General features: G+C 42.6%; 1 protein-coding gene across 1 annotated transcript in view; it reads left to right on the top strand.

Annotated features, from left to right (window-relative positions):
• Window positions 1–1,868: 1,868 nt before the first annotated feature.
• Window positions 1,869–21,004, top strand: part of Lrrc49 (leucine rich repeat containing 49) — a 106,471-nt gene continuing 87,335 nt past the window's right edge. Inside the window, exons 1-8 of the mRNA XM_032911477.1 lie at window positions 1,869–2,178; window positions 2,788–2,844; window positions 4,948–5,035; window positions 9,246–9,443; window positions 9,774–9,876; window positions 12,725–12,928; window positions 18,304–18,370; window positions 20,811–20,954. Of these exons, the coding sequence (XP_032767368.1) occupies window positions 2,131–2,178; window positions 2,788–2,844; window positions 4,948–5,035; window positions 9,246–9,443; window positions 9,774–9,876; window positions 12,725–12,928; window positions 18,304–18,370; window positions 20,811–20,954 (909 nt within the window). The 5' untranslated portion in view covers window positions 1,869–2,130. The remainder of the gene's footprint in view (window positions 2,179–2,787; window positions 2,845–4,947; window positions 5,036–9,245; window positions 9,444–9,773; window positions 9,877–12,724; window positions 12,929–18,303; window positions 18,371–20,810; window positions 20,955–21,004) is intronic.

Here is a 21,004-nt window from a genome sequence, read left to right as displayed (position 1 = left end):
ATGATCTGACCAAGGACATTTCTTAAAGGAGTTCCTAATGGCAACCATTTTAGTTGATTATAGATCTAGTCAAACTGACAGACAGATGGGCCATCACAGTTGACTTGCTGAGGGCACGGCAATCAAAGATTATATCAGATCACTTCCCTAAACTTCAGCTTCAACAAGCAGGACCTAACTTCCACATTTGCATGCAAGTCCATGCTGCTGACTTGCCTGCCCAGTTCTTCCCCCATGCTTCAGCTCAGCACCACATCTGTGTCTCTGTGAGCTTCTGGGTTTTTAGCATTCAAAATATTGCCTGAAAGTGAGTTTGTGAAGAGAGGACAGGCTGAACACAGGCTTCAGAAGCAAAATATATGGGCCAAGGCTTGCTTAATATGGTAACTATTTGCATCAGACATTAGTCCAAGTAGTTAACACTCTACAGCTCTTGAAAGGCTATGGAAGAGATGTGATAATATCTTTACATCAAAGATGAGGAACCTGGGCACAGGAAGGTAAGGAAGCATGTTTAATTATTGGCAGAACCATAAGTGAAACCTGGGAGTTGGCCACTAAGTCCATTCTTGTAACCACCATGATTTTTTTGCCTTAGCTAACACCCACAAACCTACCCCCACACATAAAGAGAAATCCTTTTTAAAAGATAATATGTAAGTCAGAGATCAGAAGAAACTATACTTGAGTTGATTGCTTTAAAAAAAGGGGACAGACTTTATTGATTGTGCCAGAAAATGGGAAAGGAATTACTGTCTGAAACAGGTGAGCAGTCTCAAAAGAAAGGAATATAGAGGAACCAAAATCTAAGGTCAACATTACATGTATAAACTCTTTGGGACAGTGGTATTAAACAGAATAGGTGTGGTAGGGAAAGGACAAAATCATGCAAGTATGTGTAAGCTATGTTCATAATTTTGATCTAAAAATTATATGTTTGTATTCCAAATGATGATAGAATATGACTAAAGAAAGGGTCTAAGGCATCCATCCAGATGTGAGAAACAGGTCAGTATTACAGAAAGAACATTGTTCTGGTGATTGGAGCTATGATATGAATTCCAGGCCCTTGAAGAAATTAACTTTTGGATGAGTCTCCTCATGTGAAATGCATGGGTTTGGACTAGTTGAGAAACAAGGTTGCCTTCAGCCTTGCCATTCTATACCTCTCACAATTCAAAGTCAAAATGTCAGTTATAGACCACTTGACTTCTTGGCAAACTTCTCAGATTTAGAACTAAACATTTCTTCTGCACAGTCATGGAGCCTTTGTTTACTTTACATAATGGTAATGGGGCGGAAGCTTGATTGTCCCAAAGAAGGTTTGGCAGTCTTAAGAGGGCAAGTAGTGGTAATGGGATACAAGGTAAATGTAATCAGTGTTTATTGGGGGTTAGAAAGGTATGCAGCAAGGAGATGACGGGAAGTTTAGCTCGCCAGAAACATGAACTTGAAGGCAGCAAGTATCAATCAAAAGAAGCTAAGGTAAGGTAAGGGATTATTAGCAAGACTTGTCTTCAGTAGTAGCTTCACAGCTTTCTTCCTCAGTCATTTTTTGACATGTCGACAGTCTTGGAGCTGTCGGTAGGGACTCCTATGTCAAGCGCACTCGGTCCCTCTGCAGTGGCCTCAGGAAAGCAGGCTTCTCCTTCATTGTCTCCAGGTCAGGCTTTATCCTTCCTTGCTTCGGCTCAGTGGAAGTGCCAAACTAAATGGGAAGATTCTGGGTATTTTTCCAAGAAAACAGCCGCAGGTAGAAGGAATCAAACTTCCCGCGGGCAGAGTTGAGGCGGGTCCTAAAGAGGAAAGGACCGGAAGTCAGGGTTGCCATAGCCACCGATGTGTCCACCCTCTTCCCCATCTTATCCTCCTCCGGATCCACCCGCTGTTTTCACGCGGCCCGAAAAGAGCCAGAACAAGGAAGTGCTGACGCATCGGGTCCCACAGATAATCCCCGAGGCTAGCCACCCGGACGGCCCACAGATCTGGGGCGAGGACCAGACCGGAAATGGTGGTTTCTATGGTAACCCCTGAACAGGTTGCCTGGGAGATGACCCCTTTTGGTCTCTTTGAATCTTAGCTGTTGCATTACCTCGAAGGAGGATCGAACATCCTGGACTGTTTCCTGCCATGATTCCTGGGAAATACCGCTCCGTTTCTGGCCGGGCTACAAACAACGTGAGTTGGGCCTTCCTGATTTTTCTTCCTTTCCAGTAGTCTTGTCCTCTCTGACTGGCGTCTTTGTCCTAGGTGATGGGCTGCATTACTGCGAACGGGGCTATTCAAGCTATTGTCTCGTTGAGACTAGGGTTTCCTGGATTAGTCCAAAGCACTTTCAGAGGTTTTGAATATTGTATGATGGGTGTTTAAAATCTTGCCCAGGGTCTGAGCTCCCCAGAAGGTGGAGCTGGTTTGCTAGGCAAACACTGGGATTCCTTTAGTTATTCCCCACCCCGCTTTCTTTTTTCAATTGAGAAAGGAACCTGTTCTTAGACACTCCCACCTCCTTTATTCAAACACTGATATACTGACTGGCAAGAGAAATGTCAGGGCTCCAAAGCCTGAGGTACAAGGTGGGTGAAATTGGTGCCTCCGACATTTTGAAAAATAAATCAATGAAAGCATTTGATTCTTAGACATGATTTTACAAATCTTCAGAAAATGGTTATTTACCAGAAAAGCAAAGAAAGATGGAATATTTGACTGCGCTCTGATTTTTATAGTGTCTTTACATTATGGTGTGTGGGTATTAAGAATACATTTTATAATTTAACTTTTACATTTCAGGTGAACTGTGGACTTCATCTGGTTATTCAAACGTCGTCACTTTCTGACAAAAACAAAGTAAGATTTAAGAAGATTTGTATTTAAGTTGAAAATAAATTGTCAGGTAGTCTACACAAATAATTGCATGTTTTTTTCTTTTTCTCGGCGCTGGGGACCAAACCCAGGGCCTTGCGCTTGCTAGGCAAGCGCTCTACCACTGAGCTAAATCCCCAACCCCAATTGCATGTTTTAAAAATAGTTTCTGACTTGGGGGTTGAATGTATCTATTTTGGTCTTCAATATAAAACTGACTTTACTTTCTGCCTACTTTCATAAAGTCAAATCATCCTTCTTGTATCAATTTAGGTCATTTCATTACAAGAGTCCCCTTCCTTTACATCTAAACATTTCTGGTGAAGGTATTTCTTAAAATAATTTAGTTGAGAAATGCTTTTATTTCTTAGATATAGGTAAAATGAAGGTGTCATTCTAATGGTGGCATCTCTGGAAGGATAAAATGTGACATTTTTGGAGGATTTCACTTTGTGACCCATTTCAAATCAGAAGAAAAACTAGCTTAGCAGGGGAAGTGTTGTCGCAGTGTTTTTATAATATATCGAGTGCTTGATTCTTACCTGTTTGTGTTTGTGTGTGTCTGCGTGAGTGTGTCTGTGTGTCTGTCTCTGTGTCCCTGTGGAGGCCAGAGGAAGGTGTCAGATCCCCTGGAGCTGGTGTTACAAGCAGCTGTGAGACACCTGTCATGGGAACTAGGAACCAACTCAGGTCCCATGGAAGATCAGCCGTGGTCTTAACCACTGAACCTTTCTTCTACACCTAGACCATTTGCTTGTAATATCTTAGTAATTTCCAAAGTCTCCGGCTTTTCATTTAGTTTTTGAGATACATTTTTTTTTCTTTCCTGCCTCACCTCAGCACTCATGAATGCCTACTACCCTCCCTGTTTTATCCGTACACAATACACTTTTCCCTTTAAATAATGTGTACCTTCTCAACCATCACAGTTCATTGTTCCCTAAAACGTTGTGATGTGGACGTCACTGGAAGAACTGTGTAATATAAAGGCCAGCGTTTATGGACAGCAGCAGGAAGACAATAAACGCAGGCTGGTGAAGGTTTGAATAGAGGGGACCACTAATTAAGAGGCTGCAGCTGACTAGTTACATTTGGATGTGAAAATAGCCAACATTTTCTTGTGTGACTCCCCTGGCCTCATCACTTGATCATCTCCAATAACAGTTGAATTAATGGAAATGTATTTCTTATTAGAAGCAGGCATACAGATTGCATGTAAAACCTTCCTACCTGCCTTTGCCAGTTGGGTCTTTTTCTCCCGTGCCTGTGCTTTTAGGATTGCTGTGGTTTTCAGGGTGCTGTTTGATCCCCGTTCTTGTGTGTAGACATGTGTTCATGATGATATAATGCAAATACTGCTGTGATAGGGTGGATGAGCGAGAAGCCTCGTAAGTCTTTGAAGATGGATTTTTAAGGTTTTAATGGCTAATCATAAGAGGTCATTCTGGTTTGGGCTTTTCAGTTCTGCCATGAAAAATTATTAAAAAGAGTTAAAAATCTTAAATATGCAATTTTATTATGTTACAATTTGACATGTGAAGGGTTTAAAAAAAATCAAGAGTTGCACTTAACTTTCATTGTTTGCATTTCTTTTTTATTGAGCAAATAATTCTTTCAGCCATTGTGTTTGTGGCCAAATTGTATTTGTGGAGAGTTTGGAGTATTTTAATCTGATCTTGTGTGACTGACTTTAATTGTATGTTTGGAAAAATTATACCTCCCATGCAAATTCCAATGTTGCCCATATTAAAGTTTACAACTCAGTGGTATTAAGTACTTTCACAGTGTTGCAAGACCATCTCCTCTGGTTAGAGCTAGAACATTTCATCAGTCCAGACATACTCTCGTCTCCACTACATAGTTGTTCCCTGTTCCTCACTCATCTTAACTCTCGGAAACCACAAATACGCTTTCTGACTATGAATTTCTCAGCTGTGGACAGTTCATATACATGGAATCAGATGTGTGACCCTTCTGGGCTCATCCTTTTTTTTTTAAAGTACATTTTGTCTGTTATTTTATAATAAAGTATATTTCTGACTGTTAGTTTCTTCCTATCAATATATTTTCTTAAATACTGTTTTTCAGGTTGAATTCAAGCTTAATAGAGAAACACCATCATTTCCTGGTAGACTGTTACAGCATGACCTGGAGAGAAACTACTCAAGTAGACAAGGTACTATCAGTTAGCAGAGAGTAGATTCGTTTTCTTTGAACAGTATCATTTAATATTGTTGTATGAATAGAACCCAAGAAATCTGAATTACAAAATGAAATAGTTCGGTTGGTCCCAAAATTGGTTTGCTGATTGTTTAAATCAGAATCGGCAATATAGATCTATACATATAGACAGACAGACAGACAGACAGACACACCCACACTCAAACACACATACCACACACACACACATTCCAATGCATAAACAAGCAAACAAACAAACAAAAAACAACAATCCCCCCTTATTTTAGTTTGAAATTAAGTGGAAAGAAATGTTCTGATCATATATTAGGGATAAAAATAATGACTAATTAGTAAGATAGAGGCTATAGGAAGACAAATATTTGAAAATAAGAAGCTAGTGGAAAGTTGGAAGTAGAAAGAAACTGTCATCTTCCCACACTGTCACATGGTCACAGAGACATAGGCATTGCATCATCAGAATCCTTAGTCTTGGTGTGACTCTCTTGGGAGTTTGTTAAAACCTCAGATTCTGAGTGCCTCCTTCTCTTCCCCATTGTGATTGTGTAGGTGTGGGGTGGTATTTGTGGATGTGCATCCATAGTGCCACAGTTGATTCTGACAGGTGCGGTGGCGATGTAGCCTGTGGACCACCCTTGGGCAGATGTAGGTAATAGGACGTGGTTGTACTTCTATGTTTCTAAAATCAAAGTAAAGTCTCCTTCAGAACGTTGGACTCCTAGTTGAGCGCGTTACTTGTGTGTGCTCGTGTGGATCAGTTCTGGGTCCTTGGATATGGCGCCGCCTCCTCAACCTTCCAGGAGCACCTGCTTCCCTCTGCCATGCCTCCCACCCCACACATGCTTTTTGGTCCTGTAGATTTGCTTGCTGTGTCTAGATGTCTGTACAAGAAGGCCCTTTGGTTGTTCATTTCATTACTGTATGAACCAAAGGCGGTACTGAATAGTGCGAACACTGACTAGTACGTGGTTTTGTTTTTATTTTACATGTATATATATATATTTTTTTTTGTGGAGCATCTCTGAGCCCTCATCTTGGACCCACATAACCTTACTAGTCTTTTCTCTTTCCTTCATCCTCACCCAAGACTGTCAATTCCTGGAATTGACATCCGCATAACTCTAGTTCTGTGGTGCAGGAAATATCTGTCTCCTTCTTTCCTTTGGCTCCAAGTGCATTTCTAGAGTGTGCCTGTGCTGTCTCCACTGTTCTCAGCAGGGAACTGAGATTCCAGCCTGCAAATTCTCAGCTAGAGGTTAGTGTATGTCTTCATCGTAAATTACTTTTATATTTTTACATAATAGCATCTTAATTTTCCCCTCAGTTCTGAATGAAACTTACTTTTTCACAGTTTTTCTAGAATTAGAGTAAAGGATTGGTGTTAATTTATATGATAATTGATAGAGCATTACTAGATATTTGCTGGTGAGGAAAAGTGTGGTTGTATTGAATTAGTGAACCGTAGAGGCAGAGTTTTGTATATAAAACTCATGACCCATAAAGTACAAAATAAAAATAAATTTCGGCAGAGAAAAGTTGAATTGGCTTTTACTTAAAAGATTCCATTCAAAATTATTCTCCATGACAAGACATTCCTTTGATGTGTCTTAAATGTGGACTTGATCATTCCCAACACACCCCTTCTATGTTCTAGGCAGTTTTATGCAAAGAAAGCCAGACACATTGTAGTTATTATCTTGACTTCTGTACTCAATTTTCTACAACCCAGTACATACATGGTGGGTGGAAATTTTAGGTCTACAAAGATTTAAAAAAAATTTAAATCTTGTCAGGCAAAGTTTGGCCTCTGTGTGATCAGCCATGCCAGTATATCTAGTCCTCCACATCCCATTTCAGACAACACATACAATCTATCAGCACAGTGTGACCAGGGCCCTCTCAGTCAAAATAAAGGAACTCGTTTGTCTAAGCCCTGACTCTTCAGGCCTGTTGGGGGGTCGCTGAGCATCGGTGTGTCCCCAGCTTTGTAAGAGCTGGCCACTCCAGTGGTGCTACTGAAATCTCATTAAGTCCTTCAAGTAATTATGCAAAATCTGTGCATGGCGGGAGGAGGCAATGCTCTCCACAGTGTGCTGCGCTATCCCTGCAGCCACGGCCACCCTCTCACACAGCCCTCCGCAGTCTCTACTCTACAACATATGAGAACTTACTGGCTGTAGACCATTTTGTCTCTGGGCACTTTGAGGCACTACTTATACTAAAATGCAGGAATTTCTGATTTTCTTTTCTTAATGAAGTAAAACACAAAATAGTCCCACAGAATAGAAAAGCAGTTCATCTACTGGTTGCCTCCTGCGTCTAAATTCTGCTGAGATGTAAAACAAGACCCAGCTTTCAGGAGCATACAGATCTGGTGGGGATGTTAGGGCAGGCATGATGGAAAACTGGCATCAACACTTCTGGAAAGTCCCACCCTCCAGGCCATTTCCATGTGAGTGCTTCCACCTGCACAAACACATGGCTGGTCAAAGATTCCCGTGTGTCCCATCACACGTTTTTGTATGTAGACTTTAGGGTCTTTTTAGCATCATTTTTGTCTTTTGCCATTTATGATCTGATGTATATTGCATCCATGGTAAACTTATCAGCTGAAACTACTGACAAATTTGTATGTCTGAGGAGCTGAAGCATGTAAGATTGAATTCTTTCATTCACAAAGTGTAAATGGAATTTATTGTTTGATATTTTCCTCTGCTTTCCAAGTAGTGGACAGTTTTTATCTGCTGGTATATCTTGGACTGTCCTCAAGTTTTCCTAGTAATTCAGAGAACCTGGTGACTTGTTCATCAGACAGAATGAGATCCTTCATCCCCATTTCCCTTTGTCATCTTCCGCTGACCTTGGCTGGAATCTTTATGCTGGAGCTAATCCTTGTGCTGCTCTCAGCTTTGGACTCCAAATCAGCGTGCTGGTTTCTGTGGGGATCCTGCCTGCACGCGTTCTATCGTTTGATGTTTATTGGTGAGCACAGTGTTGATTCTAGAAGCTTACCTCTTGAGGCAGCATAATTAGCTGTCTTGATGTTTCACGTTCCCTCAGGAAAGGGAGATATGAGCACTGATTGTTTTCTGCACAGAATGAGATGCCCTGACCTTGTAGACCTGAAAAGGCCAGCTGATACCGACACCACTGCTTTACAGCCACACCACGTGTGACTTGATTTTCCGATATTACCATATCCTTAGTGACCTCCTGTAGGAGTGTCAGCTTCTAGGCTTGTTTTTCCTCTTACTGGGTGGTTGAAGCAGCAGAATGCTGTGACCTCCTTGGTTCTATCATCCTGCCTATTGCCCCCATCATGGACTTCTTTATCACTTGCTCTTTCAGTGGACTCTATATATAGAGAAAATTATGGTAAATATACTCTGGCATTGACATTCTTGGAACTTTTCATCTTCGCTTCCAGACCATTCCATATACTTCTAGTTCTTGAATGTGTCCTGGTATCTACCTCTGCTTACACTCGTCTTCGCTGGTCTTTATTAGCCAGTAACTAGACACTCTGAAGCACAATATACTGCTCTTTTTAAAAGAGTAGTTATAAATATTTTTAAAATGTATGTGAGGGGGTTGGGGATTTAGCTCAGTGGTAGAGCTCAAGACCCTGGGTTCGGTCCTCAGCTCTGAAAAAAAAATGTGAGTGTGAACGTGTGCTTGCATGTGTGTCTGCCACAATCGTGCAGTGCCTATAGAGGCCAGAAAAGGGAGTTGGATCCCCCAGAATGGATGGGTGTAAGCTGCCATATGTGGTTACTGCCTATCAAACGTGGGTCCTCTGTAGGAGTAGCCAGTGCTCTTCACCACCGAGCTATCTCTGCAGCAGTCCGTTTACCTTCTGTGTTTTGCACATTGTTCCAGCCTACGCATTTCATACGAGTTTGTTCTCCAAGATGAAAAGCTTCTTACTATAAGAAACACCCTGCTAACAGCCCATAGATTTCATGGAGTGTCACATTCTCTCTGGATCCGAACTACAGTGTCCTAGATTTATGGATCCGCACTTTGGAGTCTGTGCAGCCTTCCCTAGTAATAGTAGCTGCCTACATAGAAGGAGGAAACCGATGATGTGAGGTTTACGTCTGCTACCCCAAACTGCTTTCTGTGTATGTCCTATAGCAAAGTCATGTATTATGTAGCTTTGTGATAAACTCTTTGATATTTTGAAGGAGATGGAAGAGTAATAAGTCCTTCGCCTCGTAATAAGTCATCATGCATCTCATCCACAACTAACGTGACAGAACTCTGTGGGCTGGACATGAGAACTGCCACAACCTCCTTGTCAGCATTTGGAGACTCTTCCATTCAGACACCTTCAAAGCCCAGAATCCGGCAGGGCTGTCATAGTGCTGGCCCCAATGTATCTGGTAATGAGGGGCTATCATATAGCGGAACATGTAGTTGGCATGTAGTGTCAGGAGTCAAAATTATAAAGGGATAAAGACAGCGCTAGAGTTCTTCTGGATCTTTCCGCTGACCTGTAAGGCAAGGGAAAGTTATTTGGCACCCACAGAGCACAGAGCTTAGTGTTGAGAAGACAACAGCCCCACAGTAATAATCAGCTTCCAGTACAGAAGCTGTGGAAATAGCAGAAAAGATTTCTGTAGGCTCCGAAGAGCTCTAAATAAACAGTGGCTCTAGTTTCCCAGCTGCTAAGCTTTGCCTTAATCAAGTGATCTGTGTATCGTTCTCAATAGGTGATCACATTAATCTGGTGAGCTCATCAATGCCATCATTTCCTATTCTCCAGCGTTCTTCTGAAGAGAAAACTCTTTACTCAGACAGGCTGACCCTAGAAAGGTGAGGACGATTTCTTTTCTCCTTTTCACAATATCCACCTCTTCTGTGTGCTTCCCTCAGAGGTTGTCGACCCAAAGGTGACTTTCTGTGGCCACCCTCTCCCCAGACACAGTCCCTGCCACCCTTACATGCCCCTCCTCTGCGTTTTTCCCACCTTAGCACTTTCCTTGCTTTAGTATATTAAAATTAACTTTTGTTTATTGTCTGTGACAATAGAATATAAGAATATATAACATAGAATATAAGAATAATTAGAATATAAGTTTCATACATGATGATTTTTGTTCAAGTGTGTGTCCTGGGCACCTAGAACAGAGCCTAGAATAAAGTGGGTTCTTGATAAAATGATGTATAAGGGGGCAAATACCTAAGGTTTGATGACCTTCTTTATAACCAGGAAGAGATCTGTAATGGTTCATTGGGTGGAGGATTAGACAGAACATTTCTCCTGTCCCTAGCTGACCATAGCATGGTACAGCAGACACATGGGATGGGCCCTCCTGCATGTATCAGGGGAAAGCCCTGTTCTCTAGGCAGAGCTAAGCTGAGAACGATGTCTCTCATGACAGCGTTAGGAGCAGGTGGGTTTTGAGATCCCATCCTAAATGCTGCCTTCAATGTTAATGTTTGAAGGATTGTGTGGAACTTCCCTTCAGTCTTTAAAAGCACAGGCAGGAAGAGTAACTCAGTCTCGTATTGTGTGACATCAGATGCCATAGCTGTCATGTGTGTAGTCCAGAAAGTTGGGCGAGCAGTGAAGAATCGCCTTGGGAAACCTTGCTTGACAGCCAGTGGGTATCATTAGTGGTTTCTGCATTTAGTGTGTGGATTTATGGTCAGAGACTGAGTGTTCGAGAGAAGATTCTAGTCCTAAGAAGAAATTCTTGGCCCTCATTGATTAAAACTAGGCCTGAAATACCAGGAAGGAAACCCATTAGCTCCAAGAAGGGAACAGAAGTTAGATAAATCATGGTCCTATATAGATGTCAGCAATGGGCAGGGGGTCATAACCCAAGGCTCTTATAGGTGTGGCAGGGCCCTCTTGGAGGTCATTACACCATTGCTTCTTATCTCATTTTGAAGGAGTGGTGGGCATCCGTGGGGTAAGGAAAAGCAACTTTATTTCAAGGCATAGCAGTTTGTGAAAGGAGGGCAGGAAGTGCTTTTCCCATGTTAGTGACAGCTGACTCCAGGATTGGAGTTATGGCTTTCATTGTGAGAGACAGAAAGATCAAGTAGGTGGCACAATTCAAGTTTTGCTAAGAGCAAAGATAGAAATTTCCACTAGTATATTTGTAGTCATTCAAGTTACAGTTTACACAGCAAAAGTCCTTTGTGAGAGTATAATGCATGGGACGGTTTCTGAATATGAGCTACACAAAACTGGTTTTATTGCCCAGTGGTTTTTACTTTTCTGAAGGTCTCTCTCTGCCCACCTATCTCTCTGAGATAGGATCTCGTTCTGTATCTATTGTTGGTTTAGGACTCAGTATGTAGATCACAGTCGTCTCAAACTTAGATGTGCACCTGCCTCTGCTTCTCACATGCTGGGATTAAAGGTACACCACTGTGCACAGCTTAAGGGTCTGCTTTAAAAATATCATATCCATGTGAGCATTAATAGTCCCTTATCCATTCCTGCTAACCATTCTTTTTCCTTATTGCAAAAGAATTCTGATCACTTCTGTATTCTGCCTGTGTTCATAGCACTCTGATTTATTTTCTTCAAAGCTTCCCCCCATGTGGTTTTCACTGAACATCATCGGTTTCTGATGAGTCATGCTAATATTGTTGATGTGCAGACAGAGCTCTATTTTCCTTGAAGAACCTTTAGTCTCCATGCAGAATCCCACAGGACCATTTTGTGGTGTGGGTAGAGCCTCCTAGTCCGTGTTATGATGGGTAGAGTTCTCTGTGGGCCATGAACTTATTATTTGCTTCACAACAGAAGCAGTGCAGCTGTCTGTATAGAAGAGGCTTGCTGTTAACTACACTTAGACATACTCAGAATGATGTCTCCATTCCATCTTGTAGAAGAATGAATGCTCTGCAGAGTTAAAGCTAGTGTTGGACAGTTGAACCCAGCATCCAGCTTTCTGAGGAGAGCGTCAGTAGGGTTGCCTTGCAATGAAGGCGCTTCATGTGGAATATTTTATGAATGTCCTCCATTGTAGATGACAGGGCCTCTTCTTGCTCTCATGAACATTCTGGAGGCAGTGACTCTAAAAGAAGCCTATCTGTATGGGTCTTGCTCCCATGACATCAGTGACTGAAACCAAAGGCATTTTTTTTTCTGTTTTTGTGACATGGTTTGACCACCTAAACCTCTCCCATAGGAGACAATTACATTAGAAACCTGTTGATGTCAATGTCATGTGAAATCATTAGTATTAGAGACTTGTTTTAAAAGGCACTGAGAGTTTAGACTGGATGCTAGTAATCTTCCTGGTTAGTTAGTGCCTTTTGGCCTCTTTTGTGTACATAAGTCACCATTAAATTTAGGTCCCATCCTTGGGGGGCAAGAAGTGGTCCAGATCATCTTTTTCTTTTTAAAATATTGATTTCATGTGTATGCATGTGTGCCTGAGTGTATGTCTGTACCCCAATGCAGTCCTGAGCCTGTGAAGGTCAGAAAAGGGTGCTAGGATGCCTTGAATTGGAGTCGCAGGCAGTTACGAGCTGAACTGAGCCTGGGTCCTCGTAAGAGCAATAAGTGTTCTTAGCTGAGCCATCTCTGCACCCCAGTCCCTTCCCCTCTCAAGGCCTGGATGAACACACCACTTAACAGTATTTGACAGCGGAAGCAGGATGCTGACTCAGAATCTGACTGACCTTACGTTTTTTCCAGACAAAAGTTGACTGTGTGCCCTATCATCGACGGGGAAGAGCACCTTCGTTTGTTGAACTTTCAGCACAATTTTATAACTCGGATCCAAAATATTTCTAATCTACAGAGGTTAATATTCTTGGACTTATATGATAACCAGATTGAAGAAATTAGTGGGCTTTCCACTCTGAAATCCCTTCGTGTCCTCCTGTTAGGGAAGAACAGGTATTTGTAAAGCAGTTTCTCTGTCTCTGTGGGTATTCCTGTGTTGTGTGTGCAGGGGGCGGGTATGTGTATATGGGGTGTGTGTATGTGCACTGTACATGTGTATGCCTGTGTTCATGTTTATGTGCTTGTGTGTGTATGTGTAAATATATGCATATATGTGCACATGTCTGTGCTGGTGCTCACAGTGCATATAGAGTCTGGTGAAGAACCTTTGGTGTCCTGCTCTGTCACTCTCTGCGCTTTTCTCTTGAGGCAAGTCTCTCACTGAATATATAGCTTGCATTTGGGGTATGGAGAGGCACTAGATTGGCCAGCATGTGAGCACCCAGGATATTCCTTTTTCTACTTCTGCAGTGCTTTTGGTGGACACTGCTGCACCCTGCTTTCTATGTGGGTGTTGGTGATGCAGATTCAGTTCCGCATGCTTGTGTAGGCAGCACTCCTAAGCGCTAAGCTATGGAGCAGTTCTTGCCTGTAGCCTAGAATCCAGCTAGTGTGGATTACCATTCTGATGGTAAGACACAGCAGAGTTAACACCGTAGGCATTGTTAGAGGAAAGCTCAGTTAAAGTCAGTGGTAGCACTGGCCTAACATGCGTGAGAGCCTGGGTTTGAGTTCTAGCACTGAAATCCCTTCATGATCTGTTCTGTGGGGTTCAGTGTGGCAGGCCTGCTGGCAATGGTCCAGCGCCATGTCTTAACTAAAAGGTTATGGGAGAGTCTGGCTTCGATTATATGATTTCCTAGGGTATCTTTTAAGCCTCTGTGCTCACTTGAGGCTTGTATGTTTCACCTGCTGTTCTTGCTAGTGTTTGCCTGAGGGAGGCATTCATTTTGTGATTATTAGATCAGCGCTTGACTCTTTTTCAGAGTATGTCACTCTCTGTGACACTGTATGCTTTTATTTAGAGACTTGTTTCTGTTTTTGATTTTATGTACATGTGTATATGTTTTCTTGAGTGTATGTCTCTGCACCCCTGTATGCCTAGTGTCTGTGGAGGCCAGAAGAAGGCATTAGATGCCCTGGAGCTGGAATTGCAGGCCATTATGAGTTGCCTGATGTAAGTATTGGGAACCAAACCCAGGTCCCCTGCAAAAGCACCAAGTGACTTTAAAGCCATCCCTCCAACCCTCAGTATGTTTTACTGTCACATCTTGTGTGTCAACTGCCCTGGCTCCTTGCCTATAGCTTTGCTAGACAGGAGCTATGCAATTCCTGACTCGTGGCCTTACAGGTACTCAAGACTTCCTTCAGTTTTACCAAATAGCTTTTCAGTACCTTAGCAGAAGGATTAGCAGAGTCTAATAGTTAGTGACACCCTGATGAGAAGAACAGTTCATAAGAGAAGTTCCTAATACATTTGTTTAACTTTCTGTGACCTGATGGTCTTCAGATGAGAAGGCCCAGAGAAGCGGGTTAAAGTCACATTGGCCCTCTTAGGTGTGGTGGGTAGTAGGCAGCCTTAGAGGACGAGGCCTGTGGTCCCTGTGGGAGCCTGGACAGCTCAGCGAGGCTCGTCTGTGCTCGCTTTTCCTGTGCCTGTTCCTTCCTGCTGCTTTCTGTTTATAGGCAGGACTCATCTGGACCGAGGGTCTTATGATGTCCTCCCAGAGGATGTAGGTCAGAGTCTTTTTATGGTCTTAGGGTAAAATGATAGGAAGAGGTCAGTGTGACCTTCCAGCCTCTATAGTTTTCTGACTTTACTTTAGTCCAAATTATGTAATATTCGAAGTGCTGTGTTTGGAGATGTTTTATTCTTAGCTCTGTATTCTCAAGGTCATGTCCCAGAATTTTAGGATCATATTTTCCCTGATGTTTCTCTGAAGTTTTTATCAGTATAGCTTATTAGTTCAAATGTTGTGTTATTAATTCCACTAAAGTATAAATGACAGAGTTTGAGGGGCCAGAGAGCCGCTTCAGTGATTAAGAGCATTAAATCCTGGCAGAAGAGCAAAGTTCATGTCCCAGTATCCACTTCAGGCCTGCCCTCAACCAGCTCTAGCCCTAGGGGATCTGATGCCCTCTCCTGGCCTCTGAGCCCTGTCCTCCTTGCCCTTCACACACATAAACACGTAATTAAATATACAAAGAAAAGAAAAAGTTTCACATAGTTTGAGAGAATTGGGGAAATTAATAAACCATGGACTATCAAAATTTAAAGTGACATCAGACATATGCCCTTTCATTTTAGAGATGTGGAGATGGAGCAGCTGAGTGGATCTGGCATGGTCAGTTGTGTATGCATACAGTCACACAGCAGGAGTATGTTTCCAGGCAGCTCCCTGAGCAAAGTGCAGAGGGAGGCCTTAAGGCTTGCCTTTCCAGGTGCTCCATGCTGGCTCCCACAGAGAGTGCTCCTTTCTGCTTCTCTGAGTTATTGGTGTCGAGCTCATATTTACTCTTCAGTGTCACTGCCTGAGGCTCCCCCTTTTCATCCGTAGGTTAAGATATTTCCTAGAGACATCTGTGATCCCGCCTCTTATTTTAAACACTCTCTGCATGCTGGGTCTGGTTGCCCTCAGTGAATGCCTTCTCACTAGTCTTTCCATCCGTTTGTCAGTTTCTCAGAAACAGTATGTTCATCTTGACCCTGAAGACAGCATTGTTTTGGCCTTACTGAGGTTCTTGGGGTTTCCTACACTGAGAAACCTAATGCCCTCTGCTGATAGGGCCTCCTCCTCCTCCTCCTCCTCTTCCCCTTCCTCCTCCCTCTCTTCCTCTTCCTCCTCCTTCTCCTCTTCCCCTTCTTCTTCCCCTCCTCCTCTTCCTCCCCTCCTTCTCTTCCTCTTCTTCTTCCCCTCCTTCTCCTCCTCCTCCCCCTCCTCCTCTTCTTCCTCCTCCTCTTTTCTTCCTCCTCAGTCTTTTGTTTGCTTGCTCTGGAAAGCTATACTTTGATTTTCACAGAAGGAGGCGCTGATAAACAGTTGTTGAACTCCTAGGACATTTGAATTAAAGCGAAATGTTGTCACAAGAAAACTTGCTACACTCTCCAAGATCAGGTGTCTCTCAAGTATCCACAACATATACCTCTGATTCCAAAAGCAGCTGCCAGTGCTCCTATGGAACATCCTATGGAGACATCCTATGGAGAGCTCTGGTGCATTCCTGAGCTCTGGAGAGCAGAAGGGACCTGACTAAGCATCTCCAGCTCTATGTTGTGGATGGTTTTTTGGCCCCTGTTAGTCAGAACAGATTTCTCCAGCTTCTTTTGAAAATTCCCGGGCAGTGGAACCAGAGCACACAAGCTTCTAGGTTTAGATGACCAGTGGAGCTTCTTCAGTGTCATTGCCTTTATGTCCTTTCAGCCATCGGTCTCAGGTTTGATGCCATTTACATGATTTCATTGCTCTGATAACAGCACATGAGTTCCATTGAGATCCTATATCAGAGAGTGTTCTGGGTGAAGAGTTTTTTTTTTAATCCCTGGAGATTAAGTTTCAAAATGTTAAACCCATAATTCTGGGGCTGGAGAGATGGCTCAGATGCTCGCCAACAAACATGAAGACATGAGGTTTCCGCTTAAAGGCCAGGCATGGTTATGTGTACTTGTAACCCCAGTGATAGGGCGTGGGGACAGGCAGATAATAAATTATAGGGGCTTGCTGGCCAGGTAGTGTACTCAAAATAGTGAGCTTCAGGTTTAGAGAAATATTCTTTCTCAAAAAGAAAAGCAAAACTGAACAACAACAACAAACGAGAAGAGATTAGAGCAAGACATTCTCATATCAACCTCAGACCTTCATACATGCCTGCATACACACAAGTGTGTATCTACACACACACACACACACGCACGCGCGCGCGCACACACACACACGTATGCACACACTTACATATGCACACATGTATGCACACACATATAGGCGCACAATTTACCACACCCACATACACACACACACACACACACACCATATTTCTGGACAAGCAGCTTAACCAGCGTTTGAATAACTCAATATGGGAACCCCCTGGAGGACAAAGCTAGTTCAAAGGAGAATAGGGGGAACTGATCATTGCTGTTTTAGCAAGCTCTCCAGCTGAGTCTGATTCGCATAAGGGTTTGAACCACTGTTTTAGGGAAGATGACAGAATGGGATCAGTGAATGCTCTACAACCATGAGGTCAAATTGCTGTTGGAAAGCATGGCGCTGCCTAAAGCCACGTGGTTGGGCTTCTGTAACTCCCTCTAAGTGTTCTAGGTATACCAGGAGCAAAACAAACAAACAAACAAAAACCAAACAACCCAAAACAAAGACAAAGTAAAAAGAGAAACCATCTATTAACCAGGTATTTAGACGTGAACTAGGATGGTTTGAAGTACCTAGGTAAAGGCTTTTGAGTTCACAAGGATGCTCATGGTTTGATGGATAGTGTGACATACCCTGCTTTCAGTGAAGGTTGTGAGTCCACACGGAGGCACATGGTCTGAGTGAAGTGAATTAGGAGTACTGGTAGGGTAGTGTGTTTTCAGGAAAAGAGCAGACGCTGAGGTTTTAGGAGACACAAGTATGTGGGTTGTGCGGAGTGTGGTATGTCTGAAGTGGGAAGGACTAAAGCCATGCTGCAGGGGTGCGGGGGTGAGAGGAAGACTCTTATCAGTAGGTCAGATTGAACTGAGTGGCGGAGGGGGCCTTGTTCTGCAATGATATCAACTGGCTGAGGTCTGAAAGCATTAGACGTTCATGAGGTTTAGGTGTGCACTGTGCTAGCATGGTGGTTTGCCTTCTGGTAGCATTGAGGAAGGTAGACATTGTTCTTTGAGATAATAAATAATGACAGCAGGAATAAGTAATGATAGGCTTGATGGTAACCATGAGTTTTATGTCATTTCCTTCTCCCTATTGAGTAGTTATGGTGTGAATCTGTGGGATCCATAGGAACCATGAGAATAAGTACTTTTCATGCTAAGAGCGTGCTTGTGGGCAGCAAGGCAGGTAAAGTAGCCATAGAGGGCAGCATTGAGAAGAACATGGGTAGACATAACCACAAGGGCAGTTTTATTTTAGCAATGAAATTCTTTTATTTTTTATTTTAAAGCATCATCTTGCTCTGTTGCTCCAGGCTCTCTCTGAATTTCCAAACTTCTGGACTCAAGTGATCATCTTGCTTTAGCCTTTCAAATAGTTGGGACTATGGGCATGTGCCACTGTGCCTGGCACTGCCTCTCCTCCCCAACACACACCCTGACACAAGGTTAGGAGTAGAATTGCTTTTCTCTAAAGTAAGACATTTATGCATCTGGTACTACTCTGTGTGTGCAGTGGGAAGAACTTAACTATTAAAGTGAGTATATCCTTCTGCCTTAGCAGGCTTTGCCTTGCCACAGATGTGAAGTGTCTGCATTTCTTTTCAATTCTGCTTATTCTGATTTTCAGAATCAAGAAAATCTCAAATCTGGAGAATCTAAAAAATTTAGATGTCTTGGACCTTCATGGAAATCAGGTATCGTACAGCTCTTTTCCTTCTTTTTCTTCTCTCCCTTCCCCCTCCCTTCCTCCCTCCATCCATCCTTACATACCCCTCTCCCTTCTCCTTTGAAAGTCTGTGTTAAAAGTGTTTTGAGGATCGTGCTATCGTTGAATCGTAAGAGCTACTTTATGGATTCATTGACTGCCTAAGGTCTTCAACCTTTTGATGCAGGTTCCTAGTTTCTCAGAAGTAAATCACAGATGAGACCCTGGGACCTGTCTAGTTGTGACAGTTGGTACTAGGAAAACTCAAGAGCACCACACACACTGGGCTGAGCGTCCCACATAAGTCAATCAAGAAAATGCCCTACCGACTTACCTGCAGGCCAGTGCGATGGAGGCATTTCCTCAGTTGATAGTTCCTCCTCCTGAATAGCTCAGATTTGTATCAAGGTGATAGAAAACTGACCAGCAGATGAGGAAACTGTTTTCTGGAGACCTTATAGTTGGCGTACGGGTTGGAATAATCTCATGTTGGGAACATGTTAGTGCTAGGTATATAAGGTGACAGATTGAATAAATATCTCAAAAGTGGAAACATCAAGGCCTAGCCTCCTGTATGAGAGTAGTAGTGAATTCTTAGGAATCTGGGAGATTGGCTCTAGCTTCTAGTCTGGACTTTGACCTGCCTTACCATGTTTTGTTTTTCTAGAGATGCTTCAAAAAGATACAAATGTGCTTCTAGAATGTACTGCTCTTTCAGTAATAGCCTTCTCAGGGAGAACACACCCTTCCTGTGGTTGAGAAACACTTCCCTTTCCTTATCCATGGGTGGGAAAGTTGTCTTTATCCAAACACCAGCGCATACAGCTCTTCTGTGTTCAGAAGCCCTGGGCTCTAGTCAGCGTGGCTCACAATTAGACTTTTGTTCTTAATGTGCCCACCATAGTTTTGTCTGAGGAGTAGATTGTTCTAATTCTGCTTTTTCTCCGTATTTTGAGTGTTTCAGGCTTGTGTTTTCATTACTGGTTTCCTTTTATATAGCCTCTATGTTGCAATTTTGTTGTTCATGTATTTAAATTACATCATATATTTAGTGTCAAACATTTTATTCTATATCTAGTTATACAGTTCTGCCATTTAAAAGTATTTGTAACCTTTTATTTCTTTTTAAAATTATATATAATTTTATTTTACTCTAAACCAATAAGATGAATAATCTTAGATAAAATTTTAAACATGACCACAGGTTACCTTCATATATTATCGATTTATAATACACCCATACATATGTTTCTTTGTGAGCCTAGGAAGAATCTGGATGAGATTGCGGAGGAGTCTAGATTACAGCATGGAAACTGTATTATGAATCTAAAAAGAGATTCTTTTAGCAAACATGCTTTAAATTATTAGATTTAAAAAGTAGTAAATGGTTACAGCAATCTAAAGGGGCAGGTTTATATCCACTGATGGTGGATTCTATTAAAAAAAGATGTGTGTGCCTTTGCACATACATGTTTGTGTGTGTATGTGTATGTGCACATGCATGTGCACTTGCATCAGAAGAGGACATTGGATCCCTTGGAGCTGGAGTTACAGGCAGTTGTAAGCCTTCATGTAGAAGCTGGGAACTGAATTCTGGTCCTTTGTAACTTCAGCAAGCTCTCAACCCTAAGGCTCTCTCTAGTCCCTCAAATATATCTTCTTAATGAAAGTGTTGCCTGAGTGATTCACTGTTTCTTAAGGGTGTCCTGTGAAGAGGTCGATGAGTTTCCCTCCCCCATCCTGTGTTGGGGACATTCATCCTGCTGTGCTGTGTTGCCTGAGAAATAACAGCGGGGCTTAAAACCGTGCTGTGCCCTCCTGTTCAGGATGGGAACTTAGGCTCCCTGTTGCGGCTCTTTGCTTATGTGCCTGTGTGGCTTCCACAAACTAAGTTCTTTTGTTCTACAGGCCAGTGCCCACCATTGCAGCCTACCTGAGCATTGTCTCCTGTCCTAAGTATTTCTGTTTCAGAGTTCATCTTTCCTCCCTCAGGGGCTCCTACTCCTTTCAATTTTTCCACTCAGACTCTTCCCTGCTCTCAAGTCCTGGCAATCCCATGTCAGACCTGTCCTTTGTGCTCTGAGAAACTTCATTTGCCTCGTCAAAGTGAGCCTTGTAGCTTGAGGTCAAAGTTGTCTCTCTTGCAGGTAGTGTGTAGGCATGGGACCTACAGCCTGAGAGCAGCTCCAAAGGGCCTCATTATTTGAGGAAATTTACTTGATATGTTTATCCTGGTTAAATTATCAACTAGGAGCCTTAGCTAATATTCACAAGCTGATCAACTTCCTAAGACTTGCAACATGACACACTTAAGTGGACTTTAAATATCTCCATATACATTTGCACTCAATCTGGTGACGTGAATAATTTGTTTTTGTAGTTTTGTAACATTTATATACTAATCATGCTCCCCCCTCTTTTTTTAACAGATTACCAAAATTGAAAATGTTAATCATTTGTGTGACTTGAGAGTTTTAAACCTTGCCAGGAACCTCTTGAGTCATGTTGACAATCTCAACGGTCTGGATTCACTAACAGAACTTAACCTTCGCCACAACCAGATCACCTTCGTGGTGAGTACACAGTGGACTCCAGATGAGCTCCGCTTCTCTGCAAAGGAAGT

The sequence above is a fragment of the Rattus rattus genome, chromosome 8 (assembly GCF_011064425.1).
Source record: "Rattus rattus isolate New Zealand chromosome 8, Rrattus_CSIRO_v1, whole genome shotgun sequence".
Taxonomy (NCBI): Eukaryota; Metazoa; Chordata; class Mammalia; order Rodentia; family Muridae; genus Rattus; species Rattus rattus.
This window is presented reverse-complemented; position numbering and strand designations above follow the sequence as displayed.